The 17084-nt window shown below is 48.1% G+C and overlaps 1 protein-coding gene across 1 annotated transcript in view; it reads right to left on the bottom strand.

The window, feature by feature from the left end:
* Positions 1–14488: 14488 nt before the first annotated feature.
* Positions 14489–17084, bottom strand: part of CRTAC1 (cartilage acidic protein 1) — a 143011-nt gene continuing 140415 nt past the window's right edge. Inside the window, exon 16 of the mRNA XM_026446548.1 lies at positions 14489–14655. Within this exon, the coding sequence (XP_026302333.1) occupies positions 14489–14655 (167 nt within the window). The remainder of the gene's footprint in view (positions 14656–17084) is intronic.

Here is a 17084-nt window from a genome sequence, read left to right as displayed (position 1 = left end):
TAGGTGTGGGGGCAAGCCCTGGGCAGACCCTGGGAGCTTGGTTTCTAGAGTCGAGGAACGCAGAGTACTCACAAAGCACCAAAGACACAGAAGAGGGCAGGAATAATAAAGGGAGAAACCAAGGAGCTGGTTACCTTCCAGATAGGGCTGCCAGATTGCAGCAGAGCTGTGTTGGACGGAAAAGGGGAACTTCAGCTACATGGGCATGGCTGGGCCAGCAGTGTGGGCAGAGAAGGCAGCTGCCTCTGCGATGTGATCTGACAGATTCCAACAGGCCCATCTGTCCCAGGATATCTCCCTCACAGGTCTGCCATGGTCCACAGATTCCAACCAGCAGGCTACATCTCTAGGTTGAGGCGGCGTTTCCAGGAGGCTGCTGTGAGACATGCATGACTCTCCCCTGGGAGGGGCTCTGCTCATAACGCCTCTGAGAATATTGCACTTTCCTGTGTACAAAGCACTATCGCATGCGTGATCTCTTTCAAGCCTCAGAGCAGCCCTGTGAAGTGGGTAAGGATGGTATTATTATGCCCAATTAACAGATGAGACAACTAAGGTTCAGAAGCTTGCCTGGTCCCTGTGAAGGAGCCAAAAAAGGCATCATTATCCCATTTTACAGATGATGCAACTGAAGTGCTGAGACTTATTCAGGAAAATATGGCTAAAAGGTGGTAGGGATGGGATAAGAACTTGAGTCTTCTGCTTCTTTGGCCAGTGCTTTTTTTTTTCTTTTCCCCTGCATCTAATTAGCCTATTGTGTCACCTGATAGAGAGGAGGGCCCTCCAGGTCTTGAAGTGAAGCTTTGATGGAGAGAAAAGGAAATCATGAAGGGCTGGAATGTGACGACTCAGGCCCCCTGCTTGGCCTGGCTGGGTTGGTTTGAGGGCAGAGGGACAGAGGGGCAGAAGAAAGTCCAGAAGTGATGGGGAGTTGAGGACAAACATTCCTCACTTCACAATTTGGCCTTGGGTGGACTCTGATGGCAGAACTGAAGCAGGAAGCCTTAGCTCTGCCAGGGCACAGGACATGCACATATTCTGGGCTGTGGGGTGAGTCATTCTCCTGAGGCTGTTTTTACTATTAGAATTGAGTTGAGATTACCAGGACAAACATGCTGGGAGAGGGAAAACATTGCTTTCAGTTCCCATGATTATTCTCTTAGGATTCTCAATAGGAAGTCCTCAGCTCTAGGAGAAGCTGTATTGAGAGGAGAGAGGGAGAGGAAAGGGGTGGGGAGAGGGACAGAGAGGGAGGGGTGAGGGAGAGGGAAGAGATTCATGGGTGGAAACTGGGTCTTTTCTGTTCCCTAATTTCTGTTTAGGAGTCAGCATTAGGGGAGAGATGTCTGTGAGGAACTCAGAGGAGGGATGGAGCCTCCTGAGCGATACACTGACCTCATTTGGAAAGCTGCAATGAGCCCATTTTCTGAGCAGCAAACCTCTGCGAATGTGTGTCACTGGGAGCAGGGTCTGCCCTGGGAAATAGTCCAGATGACCAAGGATAACTGGAAAGTGCCTGGCTGGGAGGGGCTTCTCCAGGTGGTGGGATTTGGACTCTAAGAGATTTTAAAACGCATCCAAGTAGCATTATTCAAGCAGGGTGTTTGGAGGTTTGATCTTTGAGGCATGGAATTAATGACCAGTAGCCATTGGGTCAGGCTTGAGCACTGGTACAAGCTGAGAAGAAGGGAGGCTTTGTGGCTGGTGTTTTATCCTTAGGCTTGACCTGGCTGTCTGTGACTCACAATCCTCACTCCTCCTTCACACCCCAGCCAGGAAACAGAGTGCTGGCATCAGCGGAACCTCCTGATTCTTGATGCCTCACATGCATCCTATGGAATGAGATGGTTTTTAATGAGGATGAAGATGGGGCCAGGGGGGCACTCCTGTTGGATTTGGGCAGACTGGACAAGCAGCTGATTCGCACTCCAGAGCTTGTTCCTCTGTACCCCAGCTGGTTGACCGTCAGGTGAACAGGAGCCAAATATGTGACCTGTGGTACCCACTCTCCAGGAAGCCTCCCCCTCCTTCTCACACTGAAGTTTGAAAATTGGTCCCATGGGTCTTACCACTGATTTTCTTCCTTATGAAATGCCTCTTGGCCCTGTCTTCACTCTGCTGCCAGTGGGCCAGGGGTGGCAACGGGAGAGAGGGGCAGGGTTGAGGAAGGTGAGAAGTGGAGAGAGGCTCAGGTCTCTGGGTCAGTTAAGAACCTCCTGGGAGATCCCCAGGGGAGACTCAGAAACTGCAGCCTCAGAGAGAGGTGTGCACATATTTTGAGATCCTCTGGTAGGATTTCAGAGCATCATGGATCTCTGCTGAAAGCCCCACCAGCTTGCTGAAAGCTTAGTAGCTGGCCAGAGGCCTGGAGCCTGGCTTAGCTCTTGCCCAAGGGGCCCCAGCCATGGGATTCTTTATTTAGAGGTCTTAAACCAGCAGCTCTAGAAATGAGTCTGGTCCATGGGTGTGCCTTATTTAGTTTGCTGAGTGCTTATACATTTAAAAAATGTATTGGAAACATTCAAAAATCAGGATATTTGTTGTTAAAAAGATCTAGATTTGTGGCTTCTTTAGAGACACCAGAAGTGCTGGCAACCTGGGTATACATTCCCATGTGGCCATAGTCACCTGCCTCCTTGAGATGGGGCACCAGTTTTCTAATTAGCCCCAGGCCCCACCTGGCCCACTTATTGCTCAGCCCCTGTAAACATTTGCATTCATAATCCCTGATAAAACCTCTAAAATGTCAGAGCTGAAAGGGGCTTGAGCAATGATGTAGTTCCAGTTTCTTAGTTTCCAGCTGAAGAAATTGAGTTCCAGAGAAGGGAAGACTTTCCCAGGGCCATGTGGCCCAGGGTCAAGTCTCCTGCTCCCAGGTCAGTGGGCCATCTTTCCACCAGGGCTTCCTGGCACTTCACACTCAAGCCACCCTGAATGGAGAAAACCAGGAGACCCTGCCTTGCCTTAAATCCTGCTCTTCACCAACTTCAGATGGGTCTGTAATATATGTACTCTATGTAGGTCTGGGAGACTAAGGCTCTGCCGTATAAAATGTGTCTGATATCCTTTAGCAACTCCTCAAGAGTTGCTCCTTCACACTCTCCAGGGAGAGAAGCAGATCTCTGGTCACCTAGAGCCTGGATAGTAGTCTAAGGCTCAGGATATTGTTGGTGCTGAAAAGGGTGTTGACCTATCTTTCTTTGTCTACTTGAGAACCCATGGATCAAAGCCAAGAGGAAATGGGAATTTATTATGTAAGGTAGCACCCCCAAATCTTAATGTATTAATAGCCTAATACAATAGAAGTTTGTATCCTGCTCAGTGAAGTTCCAGGTAAGTGTTCCCGATCAATAGGTATTGATCTCTCCGGCAGTGATTCAGGGACCCAGGCTCTCCCCAGCTTGTGGTGTCACTATCTTCAACAGAGGGCTCCACCAGCCTCCATGAAAGGGGAAAGAGCTAGGAGGAGTGGTACATCTTTATGAGTCGAGCCTACACATGGCATTTGTCACTTCCTCTCACATTCTATTCAGTCATAGGGACACACCTAACTGCATGGGAGGCTGGGAATTAATATAGCTGTGTGCCTAGGAGCAAGAAGAAATGGCTTTGGTCAATAGCTAGCCAGTCGCTAGAGACACATGCCTTCAGGACAGCACACATATATGTGTGTACACATGTGTGCATTCAGGCACAGATTTAACACAATCCCTATCAAATTAGCAACATCATTTTTCACAGTATTAGAAAAAACAATGCTAAAAAAGAGAAAAACAATGCTAAAGTTCACATGGAACCAAAAGAGAACCTGAATAGCCAAAGCAATCCTATGCAAAGAACAAATCCAGAGGCATCACATTGCCTGACTTCAAATTATACTACAAGGTTATAGTAACGAAAACAGCAGGTTTTATATGGGTCAGAGGAGAGGAAGCTGAGTCCATGTCAGAATGGTTTCTCTCCTTTCTTTCCATTCTCACCACCGCTTTTCTCACCACTCTTTAGTTTTTCCCATGGACTATTAGAAAGAGAATCGTCCCTCCAACTGGCCCCTCACCCTAGTCTTGTCCACTTCCCACAGAACTGCTAGAATGAGCCTTCTAGGGGTAGGGGAGTCCACAGATTGACTGACTTTTGTAAGTTGGTTTTACAGGGGCAGAAGAAGGCCGTAGCCCTGTTCTTTACTCTTGAAAATACATTATAAAACCTTAACCAGAGCAGACACATTAACAATTAACTCATTTATATTACCAAAGAATTCTTTATTTCTCCAAGTTTTCATAGGTTGCTAGTAGATATCAAGGGGATTTCCTCAAAGAAAACCTTGATTAGAGGAATCAATGAATATAAGCCTAGAGGAGGGCTTAGACATTATTTAATTCAGTCACAATACTTTGAGATTATGTAAATTTTGTACATAGAGCAAGGTTCACCTGGATTTAGGAAAGTCACACATAGTGTTTTTGGATTCCTACCTTTTCAGGACCTTGATCTACCAATTAACTGCTCCTTCTACTTTATTAATAACCTTTCTCAGGTATTTATTATTTCCCAAGATTTTTGTTTGTTTTTAAATTTTATTTTATTTTAGATTCAGGGAGTATATGTGCATGTTTTGTTTCATGAGTATACTGCATCTTGGTGGTGATTGGGCTTCTAGTGTACTCATCATCCAAATAGTGAACATTGTACCTGATGGGTAATTTTTTTTTTTTTTTTTTTTTTTGAGACGGAGTCTGGCTCTGTTCCCCCAGGCTGGAGTGCAGTGGCTGGATCTCAGCTCACTGCAAGCTCCGCCTCCCAGGTTCACGCCATTCTCCTGCCTCAGCCTCCCAAGTAACTGGGACTACAGGTGCCCGCCACCGCGCCCGGCTAGTTTTTGTATTTTTTAGTAGAGACGGGGTTTCACTTTGTTAGCCAGGATGGTCTCGATCTCCTGACCTCGTGATCCGCCCATCTCGGCCTCCCAAAGTGCTGGGATTACAGGCTTGAGCCACCGTGCCTGGCCCTGATGGGTAATTTTTTAACCCTCACCTCCTCACCTCTTTTGGAATCCCCAGTGTCTATTATTTTCATCTTTATATCAATGTATACCCATTGTTTAGGTTAGACTTATAAGTGAGAAGGTGTGTCTTGTGGTATTTGATTTTCTGTTTCTAAGTTAGTTCACTAAGGATAATGGCCTCCAGTTCCATTCATGTTGCTGCAAAATATATAACTTTATTATTTTGCATGGCTGTGTAGTATTCCATGGTGTATATATGCCACATTTTCTTTATCCAGTCAAATGTTGATCGTCACTCTGAAGTTGGTTCTATGACTTTGCTATTGTGAATAGTGCTGTGATGAACATACGAGTATAGGTGTCTTTTTAACATAGTGATTTATTTTCCTTTGGGAGGATGCCCTGTAGTGGGATTGCTGGGTTGAATGGTAGTTCTCTTTTTAGTTATTTAAGAAATCTTCATACTGTTTTCCATAGAAGTTGAACTAATTTACATTTCCACCAATAGTGTATAAGTGTTCCCTGTTCTCTGCATCTATGCCAGCATCTGTTGTTGTTTTTTTAATAGTAGCCATTCTGATTGGTGTAGCATGATATCTCATTGTGGTTTTAATTTGCATTTCTCTGATGCTTATTTATGTTGATCGTTTTCATGCATTTATTGGCAGTATTTATTCTTTTCAGAAATGTCTGTTTATGTCCTTTGCCCAGTTTTTAATGGTTTTTTTTTTTTCTTGTTGAGTTGTTTGAGTTCCTCATAGAATCTGGATATTAGTCTTTCGTCAAAGGCATAATTTGCAAATATTTTCTCCCTTTCTGTAGGTTGTCTGTGTACTTTGTTGGTTATTTCTTTTGCTGTGCAGAAGCTTTTTAATTTAGTTAAGTCTCATTTGTCTATTTTTGTTTTTATTTCATTTGCTTTTGGGGACTTCATCATACATTATTTGCCTACGCCAATATCCAGAAGAGTTTTTCCTAGATTTTCCACTAGAATTTTTATGGTTTCAGGTCTTAAATTTCAGTCTTTAATCCATCTTTAATTAATTTTTGTATATGGTGAGAAATAGGGGTCCAGTTTATTCTTCTGCACATGGTCAGCCGGTTTTCCCAGCACCATTCTTTGAATAGGGAGTCCTTTCCCCATCCCATTTACAATAGCCACACACACACACACACATACACATACACACACAAACACACACACACACTTAACCAAGGAAATGAAAGATCTCTATGAGGAGAACTACAAAACACTGATGAAAGAAATCGTAGATAACACAAACATATGGAAAGACATCCCATGCTCAAGGATTGGAAGAATCAACATCATTAAAATGACCATGCAGCCCGAAGCAATCTACAGATTTAACACAATCCCTATCAAATTTAGCAACATCATTTTTCACAGGATTGGAAAAAACAGTGCTAAAAAAAAAAAGAAAAAAACAACGCTAAAGTTTATGTGGAACCAAAAGAAAACCTGAATATCCAAAGCAATCCTATGCAAAGAACAAATCCAGAGGCATCTCATTGCCTGATGTCAAATTATACTACGAGGCTATATAACCAAAACAGCAGGTTTTGTCTGGGTTACTGGTACAAAAATAGACGTATAGACCAAGGGAACAGAACACAGAACCCAGAAATAAAGCAACATATCTACAACCAACTGATCTTTAACAAAGTTTTTCCCCAGTGTTTAAGCAAGTTTAAGTATCTTTCATCTTAACTCCTCCCCTTCAGCAGGAACCTTTCCTGCTCCTTGTGATCTGATTCTTGCCTCCTCTACAGTCTCATCTCCCACTGTTTCTTATCTAATCTGCAAAGTACCTCCAGTCTTGCTGAAATCTGCCTCTAGTAGACCATGTGCTCTGTCTTTGTCACTTTGCACAAGCTTCTCTTTTTTCCTGGGTTGCCTTTTCCTCCCTCTCTACATTCCCTGCCTGCCCCCTACTACTAGTAACCCCTGGCTTTCCTTTATGACTCAACACAGGCTTCAGGAGGCCTTTTCTGAGTGAGCATTTCTGGGTAAGATGTTACTTCTCTGTGGCATTTGTCACTGTCTAATTCATTATATATTTACTTGTCTTCCTCCCTGGAGCTCACAGACTCTTTTGCTCAGCACCCCCAGAGCTTGGCACTAGGAGAGACTCAATAAATGAGAGGCGAGTGACTGAATGGATCCAGCTTAATTACATGGGATGAACTGGCTGTTGTTCACTCTGCCTTTGGGGCTTGGTCTCCACGTGGTCTCAATGTTGGTCATATTTCAACCAGTGGGATTCTTGTCTTGAATGTGGGTGATTGAGGCTGGAGAGGTGGAAAAAGTGGCCTTGTTCTGTGGAATTGAGCCCATTCTCCTCAAGCACTAGAGTCTGTGTCAATGTCAAGTCCACAGATGTGCACAAGGGACAGAAATCTCCCCTCTCCTTCCTGCCAGGGAAGGCTATTTCTTCCATTTCTGGCCTCAGTCCACTTCATCCACACTATTCTCTGGGGAAGTTTGGGGAAGGGCCCACACTGTTCATGGGCCCTTTGTTTCCTGTGGTGAGAAGTGCTGGATGTGAAAAGCATCTGGGGTGCTCTCTGGCCGGGGCCACAAAACTCGGCCTGGACCCCAGTCTCTGAGTTCAGGGGTGCATCAGGTATTCCTCTGTCCCACATGCTACCTGCCCCCAACTCTGTCGTGAATTCCACTTGGCAGGATTGGAGCATCGGTCTTGTTCAGTGCTGGGTTCCCCAAGCACAGGGTCTCACAAGTGAACGCTTGGTACTTGGTGAATGAATGAAAATATGAAAGGTTCTGCTGTGTGTGTGTGTGCGTGTATGTGTGTGTGCGAGAGAGAGAGAGAGAGAATAAGAGAGAAAGAGAGAGAGAGAGAGAGAGGACTGGATCGGCCACCAGGAGGTCTTGTTCCTTTTGTTAAAATATGTTGGTTCCAGAACTTCTCATTTTGGCTCAACTTTGGCCCTGCTTTAGGCTTGTTAAAAATTTTCTTAGAGTTGCGGTCTTGCTCTGTCACCCAGGCTGGAGTGCCGTGGTGCAATCATAGCTTACTGCAGCCTTTAACTCCTGGGCTCCAGCAATCCTCCCACCTCAGCCTCTCAAAGTGCTGGGATTACAGGCGTGAGCCACTGCACCCAGCCTTGCTTTAGGCTTTTAAAAGATCTTTCTTGGATAGCTCAGGGCAGCTTCTTGGGTAGACCCCACAGCCCTGCCTCCCTTGGCCTCCTGGAGCACCTGTAGTATGCCCAGCTTGTCTCTGCATGCTGGGAACTTTCCTGGTGTTAGTGCTGGAAGACCCGCATTCTGGGAAGCCCCTGCGTTTGGGATATGCTGAGATGGATGATCACTCTGAGCACCTGCGGCCCGCACGTCTCCTCAGGTCCACAATCTGCAGGAGCTCCGGCGAAGCGCCTCACTGGCCACCAAGGTCTTTATCCAGAGAGACTACAGCGATGGGACCATCTGTCAGTTCCAGACCAAATTCCCCCCAGAGCTGGACAGCCGGGTAAGGATGCCTTTTTCTACACTTGGAACCCAGGGCTGTGATGGAACTGAGGTTCTTATTGGAATGTATTTTTTTCCAGGATCATATGACACATAATATCAAAGGACACATAACCTTTTTGGCCACTTCAAAAGGATGAATTTTAAAAAATCAAAAGGATGATTCTTAATATTGTCTTACTGTCTTCTCATAGAAGTTAGAGCTGAAGGGATCTCAGGAATTTTCTGGTCTGGTAGCTCTCAAGTTTCAGTTGCCTAAGAATGATGTAGAGAGCTTGTTAAACAAATGGAAATTCCTGAGTCCTACTGGATGATACAGGTGTTGTCCAGTGGCACTGATTCAGCTGTTGGACTGTGGCTCAGGAGTCTCCATTTATTAGCAGCTGTTCTTAACCTTGGCTGTACATTAGACGTTCCTGGGGAGCTTAAAAAATCCCGATGCTCAGACTGCAGCCCAAACCAACTACATTAGACCCTCTAGGAGTGGGGCTCTGGAATCCAAATAGTTTTAAATCCTAATTTTAAAATGAATTTTAATCATGATTGTTTAAACTTTAATATTTATTTATTTGTACTTTTGTGGGTACCTAGCAGTTGTATATATTTATGGGATACATGAGATACTTTGATACAGGCATGCCATGTGTAATAATCACATCAGGGTAAATGGAGTATCCATTACTTCAGATATTTATCTTATGTGTTACAAACAATCCAATTATACTGTTTTAGTTATTTTAAAATGTACAATTAAATTATTATTGATTATAGTCACTCCGTTGTGCTATGAAATACCAGGTATTTTTTTTTTCCCCCCGATGGAAATCCAGGATGGAGTGCAGCTCCCTGCAGCCTCTGTCTCCCAGCTAAGGTGATCTTCCTGCCTCGGCCTCTCAGGGAGCTGGGGTTACAGGTTCGTGCCACCACACCTGGCTAATTGTATTTTTAGTAGAGACGGGGTTTTGCCATATTGCCCAGGCTGGTCTCAAACTCCTGGGCTCAAGTGATCCGCCCTCCTTGGCCTTCCAAAGTGCTGGGATTACAGGTGTGAGCCACCATGCCCAGACCAAATGCCAGTTCTTAAACCTTATTTTTTAATGAGGAATTCCCAGGTGAATCAGAATCAAGTGGTTCATAGATTACACTGGGAGAATTGCTGGTCTTGTTCAGCTGGTCTTCTTCAGAAACAGTGCTGATTCTCATCCTTGGCTGCACGTTAGAGGCACCTGGGAATTTGACAAAGGAACCTTGCAGGGCATCAGCTTGGGTAGTGCAGGGCAGTGGTGATCTTTGCTGCTCTGACCTATCCTCCCTCTTCCCAGACCATCGACTCAGAATCCCCTGGCGGGGGAGACTTGGGCATCATAGGGTTTAAAGACTGCTCAGATAATTTAAGTGTGCAGTTGGAGCTGAGAACCATGAAGTCTTTGTTACTAAAACTGTGGCCTGTGGATCAACAATATCAACATTACCTGGGAGCTTGATAGAAATGCAGAATCTCGGGTCCCTCCCTGGATCTACTGAATCCGAATCTGGGTTTTAATCTATTCCTTGGGTTATTCAGATATGCATGAAATTTTGAGAAGCTCCACACTAGTCCATCCTTCTCATTTAGCAGAGGAAACTGAGGGCCAGAAAGAAGTGACTTACGGGAGTTAGTAAGTACCAGACGGGCTTAACTGCCCTGCCTCTCTGCTTTTTCATAGGACTCTTATTTTCTTGCTGACGCAATTGCCTTTCATGAGTACAGATCAAACTAGATGCCTTCGTGATCACAGTCTTGCAGGAAAAGCTTAGAGACTTAAAGGAGGAACTGCAGGCTGCTTTTCCCTTCTCCCTGCCTCGGGCAAAGGGGAGAGCCGGATGTACCATCCCACAGTCTGCTGGGTGGCATAAAAGGCAGTCAGCCAAGGGCTCTGCCCACAGCCTCTGCCTCTAAACTCAGCTAGTTGGGTGACTCAGGGACCTCAGACTGCTGTGAGGCATCAGCTGCTGAGTTTTGCTTCTGGTCCAGGAGTGTCTGCAGCTTTCATCCTAGGCTGCCCTACAGTGGGCCTGGGATTGCGGAAGCCAGAAGGCAGACCCTGACCTTTCATTCAGCAGCCCAGCAGATCTGAATGGGTTTGGGAAGTGGGGGCAGGGATGGTCTGTACTGATAGGACCCTGAGCCAGCTTTTGGAGAGGATGTGGGTCTCTTTCTCATCTTAGCATGCTTGTCCTGTAGAGTGGGGTGACCCCCAGGGTGGAGCAGCAGGGCTTGTGGCATGGACTAGATGGGCAGGATTTTCATAGGAGTTTCTCTCTGAGTTCTCCCCAGTCTGTGTAGGGGGAAATCCTAAGCTTCCAACTATTCTTGGATGAAACTTTTGTCCTAGAGAGCCAGGGAGGTCCCTAAACTGTGTGATCAGCAGTTCTGGTCCTGCTGCATGAGTGGGGAAGAAGCTACTGTAAAGAATGTGAAAAATAGGGCTATGATGTTGACACTTTGACACCTGCTGAGTTTGGAGTGTGACCTTCCCAGCTGCCTGGTGTTACACAGTGAAGGGCACAGACTGAGGTCAGAGCTGTAACCTTGGACAAGTTCTCTTATCAGTCACTACGTATTTATTGAGCACTTAGCATTCACTAAATATTTATTGAGTATGTGTTAGGCTCTAGAGATACAGGAGTAAACTCATGGCATTTATTTTCTATTAGATGGTATAGAAAATAAAAAAGCGAGCAAATACAGTTGACCCTTGCACAACACAGGGTTAGGGGTGCTCATCCCCTGCACAGTCAAAAATCTGGATATAACCTTTGGCTTTCTAAAAACTTAACTACTAGTAGCCTACTATTGACTGGGAGCCTTCTGATAACACAAACAGTTTATTAACACACATTTTGCATGTTATGTATATTATATGCTGTATTCTTATAATAAAGTAAGTTAGAGAAAAGAAAATGTTAAGGAAATCATAAGGAGAAGAAAATATATTGACTACTTATTAACTGGAAGTGGATCATCAAAAAGGTCTTCATCCTCGTCATCTTCATATTGGGTAGGCTGAGGAAGAGGAGGAAGAGGACAGGTTGATCTTGCTTTCCCAGGGGTGGCAGAGGCAGAAGAAAATTCACATATACACGGACCCACACAGTTCAGACCCATGTTGTTCCAGGGCCAACTGTAAATATACCTCGCTCAGGAGATAACAAATACTAGAAGAATAAGGGGAGGATGTCAGGGGGGTTGGGTGTGCTGGGGAGAGGTGAATGATCCCGGGCACAGGGGGAGGCTGTTGAATAAGGTGAGACCCGAGGGTGTTAAGGGTGTCATGGCAGCCTGCAGGGGAAAGTGTGGCAGCTGAGGAGACAGACACAAAGGGCCTGAGGCAATTTCAAGAAGCAGGTGTACTGAGTGAGGAGGAGAGGAGGAGATGGGCCCAGGGGTAGCAGGGTCAGGCCACGGAGGGCCTAGCGGGCATTGTAAGGACTTCTTGGATTTTACTTGCAGAGAGATGGGAAGATTGTGGGAGCTCTTGATCACAGCTGTGACGTAATCTGACTTTAACAGGAAGTTAGGGCAGGAGCAGGCGCAGGGAGGCCGGTGAAGGGGCCAGAGACGGTGGCAGTTGGAACCACAGAGCAGTTCGTGGTCTGCGTGGTCTTAGGCCCACAGAGCAGTCCTCACCTGTAAAATGGGGATGACAATAGTACTTTTCTGATAGAATTGTTATGAGGGTTAAATGAAAGAGTGTGTTTCCTGGCACATAGAAAGTGCTTAATACATATTAGCTATTCCTGTTATGGATACGGGCAGGACAGCTTCTCAGGTGCCCAGACACACAGGGCTGTGGTGTTGTGGGTGACCTCTGAGCTAGAAATGCCCCTTCCTGGTCTCACTGAAGCAGTCTCATGCAATCCCATCCAAACATGGAGAGCCCCTATGAATTTAGTTCTGAGCTCTCTCACAACCAGCAAGATGGGACGTGTCAAAATCACTGGAAAAGTTGTTCTGATCTTCTGCAGAAAACATCTAGGATATCATGGGAGTTTCCTGTTTCCAAGGGAGGACAAGCAGCCATTCTTATTCCCATTTTATAGATGAGGAAACTGAGGCCTAGATGGTTAAGCTGTAAGTTCAAGGTCATGCAGCCCATTAGTTGATGGCCATGTCTGGACTGGCCCCCCAGTCTCCTGACTCCCAGGCCAGTGCTCTTTCTGCTCTGCCTGCAGCCTCTTTGGTCTTACCTGTGTGCCAGTGTCATCTCCCCCATCTACATGGCCCCACCATTGTCACCCCCAGCCCCACCTGTGACTGTGCGCACTCCAGGAAGGCTAACCACAGCCTGGCTCTGTCCCCCTCTCCCTCCAGATCGAGCGGCAGCTCTTTGAAGAGACTGTGAAGACCCTCAACGGCTTTTATGCAGAGGCTGAGAAGATTGGGGGCAGCTCCTATCTTGAGGGCTGCCTGGCCTGCGCCACGGCCTACTTCATCTTCCTCTGCATGGAGACCCACTACGAGAAGGTGGCCCCTCCCACCCCACCGTGCGTCCCCTCCCTCAGGGCTGCCCTGCGGCACGCTCATCCTTGTCTGGCTCCTCTTTTTACAGGTTCTCAAGAAGATTTCCCGCTACATCCAGGAGCAGAATGAGAAGATCTTTGCGCCTCGAGGCCTCCTACTCACAGACCCCGTGGAGCGTGGGATGAGGGTTGTATCCTTCCGGGCTGTTCTGTGTGAGGGCACAGGACTGCCAACCAGTAGAGATCCTGGTGAGGCTGCCAGGAAATGGGGCCACCTTAGGGGCCTCCACTCAGGTTTTCCCAGGATTCCTCACATCAGTGGTCCTCAGCCCTCCTCCGCCACCATAAGTTATTGGAGGCTTTGTGAGTTTCAGGGTTTGCACTTGTTGGGCTGCATGTAATCAGTGCTTAGAATATGCCAGCTATCATGTGAAGTGCTTTGAAAATACGAATTCATGTACTTCTCATAACAATCTTACCAGGTGGGTTGCTCTGATTATTCCCAGCAACCTGCTCAGAGTCGTGCAGCTGGTGAATGTGGGAGCCAGGAATTGCGCCCAGGCTCACCCTTAACTGCAAAGACCCCTCCAGGAATATGCAAATCACCACATTCATTTACAGGTCCTCAGTCTCATGCAGTCCTCATGGAATTTCCCGTGGCAGGTCCCATTGTCCTCCTTTTGCAGATGAGAGACATGAGGTCTAGGATGAGGTGACTCCCCCAAGGTCTCAGTCCTGGTGAGAGGCTGGACAGGGGGTGGGGCGTGGTTCTGCCGACTCCACCTCCACTTGGAATAGTGTGATCTGGGTGTGCACACGTCCCTCCCCCCAGGCAGCAACAACGCGAGTAGAATTGCTAAAAAATAAAGTTTACTGGAAAACTGAGGAGAAACAGAGTCAAAAAACCACAAACACCCAGAATCACGTGTTGACAAAGCCCAGTGAGAGGCACTTGTTTTTATTGAGCCTTTGCTATGTGCCAGGTTTTGTGCTAAGTGCCTTACATACATTTCATCTAATCTCCACACTAACCCCTAGATTCTATTCTTAAGCCCCATTTTGCAGATGCGATAATGGATGACTAAGAAGTTAAGTGACTGGTGTAAGGTCACATAGCTTTGTGAGTGCCTGAGTCAGGACTTAAACTCAGGACACTAAAGTTCTCATACTTCCTGTGCAGTACCACCACCTTCCTGGGCACATCTGTGTCCTAAAAGATGGTCATTAGACCCACTGGAATGTAAGCTCCATCAGGGCAGCCACCCTGTCTGCTGTGATCACGGCTGTGTGCCCAGCACAGGGCCTGGCCTTACAAGTCTCCCTAATTGTTAGCTAAGTAATGTGCATGGATGGGCTTGGGGAGGGTCTAGCTCCCAGGCCTCTACATCCCTACTGTCTAGGCAGCAGCACAAGCCCACTTTCCCACTCTTCTGCCGGTCTCCATCCACTGGTTCATGTCCGACCCCTGCTCAGCAGCTGGGCTCGCAGTTCTCCTTAACCGTCGACCCCAGATTGAGATCTCCATCTACGAGGACCGGTGCAGCAGTGGCAGCTCCAGCAGCGGCAGCAGCAGTGGCAGTGGCAGCAGCAGCGGTGGGGGTGGTGGTGCGGGGGCCCGGTGACTGGCCGAGAGTCCCTGTAGGGAGGTGTACGGCCGGAGTGAGGGCCTCGCAGACCTGCGGCGGCTGCGCTACCAGAGCACCCGCTTCTGAGTCATTCTCTGGGCCCACCCTGCTGCCCGGGGTGGGAGGGAGGGTGACGGGCCTCATATTTCCTGTGGGCCATCAACCTATGACCCCTATCCCTCACCCCCAGCTGGATCAGTCCATTTCCTGACCTGGGGGCTTTCCCTTCCTGATGGGGCTGGTCTGGGCCACACAGAGACAGATCTTCCTAGGAAGGCTGGGGTGGGAAGAACACAACCTAGGCCCCTCTCTTCCACAGCCCCTCTCCCAACCCCACGAGAGGGGCCCAGGTCTGCCACATAGAGGACTCCCACACTGCATGACCCCTCATCCCCAAACCCATGTCCACCAGGACTCTCTCTCTTGGGCCTTGCGTCCTGTGGCTGTCTCCCAGTATCTGCTCCTTCTCATGCCCCTGCAGGGCCCAGGCCTGTCTATGATCCTGCCTCCACCAAATTGAAGGTGTGGGGAGATGAGTGCCGTGGTTGGGAGCTGTTCAGCCCACTCCTGACCTCTTCTAGACCTATGGCTTTCCTGGCCTGCAGCCAGAGCTGGAGGCCAGCTCAGCCTTGCCAGAAGCATCCAACTTTGAGACTTTGCAGGCTGCCAGGTGCTGGTTGGGGGGCACGCAGCCTGGGGCTCTGGGAGGTAATATGGGAGTCTGGAGAAACTTTGCGGAGAGACATAGCCATACGGGGCCTGAACCTCCTGAACTGGAGCCGGTTTCCTGAGATTAGAACCTGTATGTATGCACATGTGAATGTATGTGTGAGTGCACGTGTGTAAGTGCAGTGTGCATAAGTGTGTGAGTCTGCGTGTGTTAGCATGCCTGTGTGTGAGCGCATGTGTGTGCACCAGTGCACAAATGTATGAATGTGGGTGCATTTGTAAGCACACCTGTGTGTGTATGAGTACATGGGCACACATGCGTGCACAAGTGTGTCTTTATATGAGTGTGAGTGCATGCATGTGCATGAGCACGTGTGCACAAGCATGTATGTATGATTGTTCATGTGTATGAGTGTGTGTGTGTATGCAGGTGAGTGCATGTGTGTGTGAGTGTGTTTGTGTGTTCCCCTTGGCTGCTAGGCCAATGACTGCTTCTCTGCTTCCTGCTGTCTTCACTACCTGAGGGTCTGTGGCTTCTTCCCTGTGTGGGTCCAGCTTGGCCCCCTGTAAATAAATGTCTGAAAGCCCCTTGCCCTTCCCCTAGGGCTACCAGGGAACGTACTCTACTGCATACATTCTAGTGGAAGAGAAGCTGGGGTTCTAGGAGAGAAGAGCCAAACCTTGGTGGCCTTTGGTGCCCCCTCTCAGCTCCCCATGACAAGACAACGGGGCTACAGACACTGTGTGTTCAGCCTTCCTCCGGGCGCTGGGGCTCTTTGAGGCTTGGTAGGTGAGGTTTCCGTGGACCTTCAAAGGTGCCAGCAGCCTGCAGGGGAAAGGCAAACTCCCTCCTTGCAAGGAAAGGAGATGTCCCGCCAGTGATGCCTGGCTTCCGAGGCCCAGAGGAGCAGGTGGGATGGGAGCAGCCCCTGGGGCTGGTGTCCCGAAGAGGAAATGAAGGGGGCTGCCTACCTCAGTTGGCGGGAGGTGCTAGAAGTGGATGTGCAAGACCAGCCACTGCAGGTAGCTCTCTGGAACCAAAGAGAGGCCTGCTTTTCTACCAGACATGGGAGCAGCACGTGGGAAACAAGGGCCTACCCAGAGAGCAGAGAGAGTCCGCCTAGTCCTTGCAGCCTCAGGAAGTCTTGGGCCCACGTGAGTCCTGGTCCAAGGATCCCCCTGGAGAGCTGCAGTTCAGTGGGCTCCACTGCAGCCCCTGGCCACAGCCTATGCCCACCCTGGGCCCCTGTGGGGCTGGGCATTGTGTCCGACCTGTGCATCTCCCATGGGAGGGCTGGGCACAGGCAGTGCCATGTTCTTTTATTTTTTCTTTTTCCAATAAAAGAACTTGCCCAGCATGAGGCTCTGTGATGCTTTCTCTGCCCCATGACAATGGAGGGTCTGTTCTATGCCCCAGGACCACATGAGGGGATGCTCGGCTGCCTGAACCGGACCTGACATGGGGAGCAGGATGAACCCTGGCTTTTTGGAGCTTGTAGTCTACTGGGGAGGCAAACACTTCAGCGCCTCTAATCTGGAATCTTTGGGGCACCCGTAGCCTTGGGTGGGGGAACAGGTTGGACTGAAAGCCAGGCCAAAAGTAATCAATGATATCAATAAATGCTCATTTCTTGAGCTCTTCCCCTGGGTTGGGTCCTGCTGGGAGCTGGATCACACAGGTCACTCAGTACTGAAGATGAGAAAGTAGCTGGATGATCACTTCTCGGCCTTTTGGCTAAGATCAGGTGTGGAGAAAGTAGCTGGATGTTCG

The sequence above is a fragment of the Piliocolobus tephrosceles genome, chromosome 9 (genome assembly GCF_002776525.5).
Source record: "Piliocolobus tephrosceles isolate RC106 chromosome 9, ASM277652v3, whole genome shotgun sequence".
Lineage (NCBI taxonomy): Eukaryota > Metazoa > Chordata > Mammalia > Primates > Cercopithecidae > Piliocolobus > Piliocolobus tephrosceles.
This window is presented reverse-complemented; position numbering and strand designations above follow the sequence as displayed.